General features: G+C 34.9%; 1 protein-coding gene across 1 annotated transcript; it reads left to right on the top strand.

Annotated features, from left to right (window-relative positions):
* Positions 1-3,746: 3,746 nt before the first annotated feature.
* On the top strand, positions 3,747-4,757 carry LOC117637834 (protein LIGHT-DEPENDENT SHORT HYPOCOTYLS 4-like). The gene has a single exon (XM_034372871.1). It carries the CDS (start codon positions 3,807-3,809, stop codon positions 4,449-4,451), a length of 645 nt encoding a protein of 214 aa, XP_034228762.1. The 5' UTR covers positions 3,747-3,806; the 3' UTR covers positions 4,452-4,757.
* The last annotated feature ends 1,007 nt before the right edge of the window (positions 4,758-5,764 follow it).

Genomic DNA, 5,764 nt, shown 5'->3' with positions numbered 1-5,764 from the left:
GGCATTATGAATTTCACGCAAATCCTACCCATAAGTCTGATTTAAATCAGATTAGAATAGCATATGTGAGTTAGGTCAGTTAATTAAGACAATACGTTCACTCTTGCACTCGAGTTCGATTCCTCTTCTTATACATTAAAATAGTTTAGAATATTCATTTGTCAAATTGTCAAAAAGTAAAAAAATAGACACGGGAGTGCGGAAGGAGAGTAGTCTAGATTCAGGAAATGAATGGAGGTAAAATGTTTCACTATCACAAGTAAAGTGCCCAAAGATCTAAAAGATGCATTTTGTTTATCATTAATTTCTTAAGTGACGAGGTAGAAGTATATGACTAGTGATTATTGACTCTCATTTGCTTGAAAAGTATACTTAAGTCTACAAATCTACTATGAAATATGTTGTCATCACATGGATTAATAATAATTTAATTATGTGTTACAATAATAATTTTGATCAACATTCTACTGTAGCCGTCACAGGACTCGCACCCCTAGAATAAAAAGAATGATCGGAGAACACTATAAAAACTTTTTGACTTGGGTCACGAAAACTAAGGTCATGTCAGAACTTATGACTAACCTAAAAGAAAAATATTTGAGATCATGGACCAGTCTCTTTTGTAGGACGGTAAAGGATATTTGATATAATTACCACATACTTGTGATTCTAATGGGTAAAATTCCATAATTTACAGCTGTAAAGACACTTGAAGCCCACACAAATACCTCTAATTTTTATTGTTGTTATTACTATTTTTTATTTATTTATGGTAATAAAATTATTTTTATTACTCTCCAAGCACAAATGTAATGAGAGCATTATTTACTTCTAATGAATCGAACATTGCTAATTAAAACCACTAGTATACGTAGTGGTTTGGAGCAATTGATCTTTTAAGAAATGTTCTAGATTCGAGTTCTAACATTCATGTATGAGTTTAATATGCTATCGCTCATCTCAATAAAAAATGTCTTCAAATAAAATTGTCTTTAAGTCCTGATTATATTTTGACGTCCCTATATAATGATCACATGAATGAGAAAGATAAAAGGACATTTCCTAAACCCTTTTGCTTTATATATACTAACATCTCTGCACGCGCTTCCGCCCATGCGAGAGGCTTTAAAAAAAATTTTAAATTTAGTTTAGAATTAAAAAAGATAATGGGTAGTTATGTTCCATAAAAATAGGATCCATTATCTAATTTTTATTTTTCTTTTAATTTTTTTAATATGAAAAAAAATGTGAATTTACCATATTATCCTTATTTAATTAATAATTTAATTTCTTAAATTTTGAATTAACCAAGGGCATTTTCTGATATTTTGAATGTTTCACAATTCTCTATTTTTTGCTTTATATATATATATATATATATATAGATATAGATGATTATTTTTTTACTTCACTTTTATATTATTTCTTTTTCTTTATACTTAATTTCTCAACTTACACTCCATTTTCTTTTTCTTTACACTTTTATATTATTTGTTTTTTCTTTATGCCGTCAAATGAACATAATATATACACTTTTATTTAGAAAACCTATATGAAGTTAATAAAATGTTGAATTAAACATTAGAAAAGATAAAAAAGAAGGGTGTAGTCGAGGAGGGGAGGAGCTGCACAACGATTGTAGAATTGGAACAACCCAACAACCTTGTCAATCTCTACCTCCAGCCATTTTCCCCATCGACACCCAAAGGCTCCAACTCTTCAAGTCACACTTACCTCCCTAACTCCAATCCACCCACCTATAATATATATATATATATATATATATATAATAAAAGCCCTCTACAGCCTTACCACTCCGCAATGGTCCTTCCCACTTCTCCAGCAGCTGAGTAGCTCCCCTCTTCCTAACTAGACTACGCCCTTCTTTTCTTTTTAAATTAATTCAACTTTTTATCAACTTCAAAAAGTTTTATAGGTTTTCAAAATAAAATGAAAAAAATATTATCATGTTCATTTAGCAACAACTTAACGAAATTGACCAAATTGACTAACAGTCTTAAAAACATGAATCAAATGGCCAAATTGAAAACACATGGACTTTTTACCCAAAAAAAACAAATGGACTAAATTGGCCAACGTTATAAAACACAAGGACCATTTTGACATTTTAGCCAAAGAAATAATATAAAAGTAAAAATAAATTAATGTATAGCAAGGGTAGAATAGGAAAGATAAAGAACAAAAAAGAAAACATTAATTAAAAAATATTTAAAAATAAAAGGGAGTGTAAGTGGAGAAAATTAAAATGGAAAAATAAGTTCTCATTGAAAATTGTATGTATATGCTTTCCACATATTTAAGAGAGGTGTAGATATCACGCTAATGTGTGAGATAATAACCATCACTTTCATTAATAATCATATTGACGATTAACATCAATCAAATTTATCTCCTTAATTAGAGTCAATAATTTTGTTACGTGCTCAGATACCGTAATAGTTACTTACTGATAGAGAAACCTAAGATCTAAAACAAAATTTTCATCATTAGATGTAGAATACTCTCTCTTATAATAATTTATTAAGTATTGCCACATTTGATTACATAAGACACCCTAAGTAAGAAAAATTTAAATCCTTGGATTGCACATTTTACATTTGGTAATGTACATGCATGAGAGAGAGAGAGAGAGAGAGAGAGAGAGAGAGAGAGAGATGGGATAAATAAGATGATCTTACATTTGCTCAAAACTTCATCTCTTATTTTGTGTTTAATCATCAGAGATGTGAGTGTAAAACTATTCAAATATGGGCACAGTTCATGTCCTAGTTTCCAAATAGTGACTCACAGTAGGGTGTTGTGCAAAAAATCAGAACCCACGGGGATTCCATACATAGGTCACTAGTTCAAGTGTTTTAAAGGCGAGATGGGACCGAATTCATGTGTCAGAAGTTAAAGTTTGAATTTAGGAGAAGAAAAGTGGGAGAGAAATTAAATTTTGACAAGGGCATTCTTGTCATTTTAGAAAAGGAACTGTCATTCAATTCATTATACAACAAGGGTCAAGAAACAAAATCATGTTATTCCCTTAATTTTACCCCCTTCAAACTTTTTCCTGTCTCCATTTCAACCTACTGTCCAAACTCCCTTTCCATTTTCACAAAAAAGCCCTAAAACACAAATTTTTTTTTTTCTCTCTCTCTCTCTCTCTCTCTCTCTCACACACACACACACACAAGAAGGAGAAGAAGAATAATTGTAATCATCCCTTACTAACAGTTGAGTTTTCTCCGCCCTTTTTAGGGAAAACCAGCCCCTTAACATTTTAAGAAACCAAAGCTGCACACAATTATCCATCAGAAAACCAGAGCCTCCCAAATCTCTGTATAGTAATATTGCTCAATCAAACCAAACAAAACACCCACAAGAAAGAGAGAGTAGTCAAGAGCAACAGTGGCCCTCTATCAGCTTGTACTCTCCCATCAATCTCATCAACTCTCTTCACCAACATCAAAATCTTCTTTTGCTTCACCATTTCCAGTTCCTTTCCTTCTCTCTCTTCCTCCCTCCCTCTACCTCTTTTCAGAAAATGGAAATCCTGTAATATCAATCAATTAATCAGAACTTTTGTCTTCTTTCGATCTCTTTCTTCATCAGTGTGCTTGGCTTACTTGTTTTCATAATTATAAAACCATAGCCAACATAGACTCATCTCACTACTGCTAGCTTCACAAATTATTAGAACTCTCTCTCTCTCTCTCTCTCTCTCTCTGTGGTGAAGAAACCCTAGAACAAGAAATCAAGAGTTCTTCAAACAAAAACAAAGCAAAAAACAACTTAATTCCATGGATTCAATCCAAGACATGGATGGAGGTTCCAACTCTCATCACCATGAGATGAACATGGCATCAAGCAATAACCTAATTATCAACACAAGCTCAATGAACCCTGCTACTACTCTAGCCTCAGCAGCAGGAGTAGCTGGAACCTCATCTTCTTCTTCTTCTTCATCTCCTGCTTCCAGCAGCCGCTACGAGAACCAAAAGCGGCGCGACTGGAACACCTTCGGCCAATACCTCAAGAACCACCGCCCCCCGCTCTCTCTCTCCCGGTGCAGCGGGGCCCACGTCCTCGAATTCCTCCGCTACCTCGATCAGTTCGGCAAGACCAAGGTCCACACCCCCATCTGCCCCTTCTACGGCCACCCGAACCCTCCGGCTCCTTGCCCCTGCCCACTCCGCCAGGCATGGGGCAGCCTCGACGCCCTCATCGGGCGCCTTCGAGCCGCCTTTGAAGAAAACGGAGGCAAGCCCGAAGCCAACCCGTTTGGGGCTCGAGCCGTTCGACTTTACCTTCGCGAGGTTCGTGATTTGCAGTCGAAAGCAAGAGGCATCAGCTACGAGAAGAAGAAGCGGAAGAGGCCACCGTTGCCGCAGCAGCTGCCGCCTCCCCCACTGCCGCCGACAGTTCATCACCATCCAGGTCAATAAAAAGTCAAAGCAAGCTACTGTTACGACCAATGAAGATATGAGGGTACCGTCTTTATATATTTAAATTACGCTTTTTAAGACTTGTGTGGTGGTATTTGGATGTTATTGTTAATTAGGGTTTTAGTTAATTTTATGATATCAAGTGGTTGTTGGTAGCCACTGCTAAGCTTAGCTAGAGACAGACCTGCGTTTTTCATCAATTAATTCTGTGTTTCTATAATCTGTCTGCTTTGCTTTCACTAAAAGCAAACCTTTACTTAATTAGATCCATATTCTGTTGGATATTAAGATTGAGCCTCTTCTCGATGTGCACACAGTACACCACTGTTTGTTAGTATTAATACTTTGTACTTCTTGCTTCTGTTTCCATGGTTAGTCCGTATCAGACTTAGCATAATAATTTGGTTACTGCTTGCATCCTTTTTTGGAAATCACGGTTTGACACATCATAATTCGTTATAAAAATAATTCATATCAAAAACATAAAAAGAAAAATATAATTCATTTGAAAAGTATTTTTCTAATAATTTTGTTTTGGTTTTTATGCATTTTTTATCTTCTTTTGTTTCTTTTTTCATGCATCCCTATAAACCCACAGATTTGCAGCCTTGGGTAAAACATACTAAAAATTTCTCGAAAGCTGGTGCTGGAAACTCCAAGTTAATAACTCAGTTTTTTTTTTTTCTTCATACTTGCTAAAGTATGAAAGGACTTTACACAAGGATCATATATATATGTTGTCAGATATGTCTTTGCAGCACTATATATAATATATATACTTTTCTTTTGAATGCTTTTGTGTATTGCAGATTGGTACATTTTGTCAGACAAGTCTCTCTTTATCTCTGACTTCCCTTAGCTTCCCTCTTGTCCATGTTCCTACCTTTTCCTACTTTACTGTCTTAGGAATAGGTTGATTCATACATGCCTTGCCTTCTCCTTCTTCTTGTGTGCAAAACTTAAACAAAACTTTTAGGCATCAGTAGCTCACATGTACAACGAGGTAATTTGATTCAAGTTTGGTTTTTGTCTGTCTAATCTGGTCTTGTCAGATTATGAGCTAATTGTAATTAGAGAGATTGATAATGAAGAGCTATATATTTCATCCAATTAATTACTTTTGTGATATATTATGGGTGAAGCATGCGTGTCATGAACCCTTATTTGTCATATGCGACTTTCCTTATTTGTCATATCAGTCTCAGATAGTCAGATGTTACTGAACCAAACAGAAATAGTGGAATACTGCAAAGTCTGCAACACACAGAGAGAGAGAGAGAGAGAGAGAGAGAGAGAGAGAGAGAATTCCAATT

Source organism: Prunus dulcis, chromosome 8, assembly GCF_902201215.1.
Source record: "Prunus dulcis chromosome 8, ALMONDv2, whole genome shotgun sequence".
NCBI classification, from domain to species: Eukaryota; Viridiplantae; Streptophyta; class Magnoliopsida; order Rosales; family Rosaceae; genus Prunus; species Prunus dulcis.
Note: the sequence above shows the minus strand (reverse complement) of the source record. Positions and strands in the feature narration are given on the sequence as shown.

Excerpts from the sequence above, each read along its gene's own strand:
- LOC117637834 (XM_034372871.1), top strand. The coding sequence starts at position 3,807 with ATGGATTCAATCCAAGACATGGATGGAGGTTCCAACTCTCATCACCAT.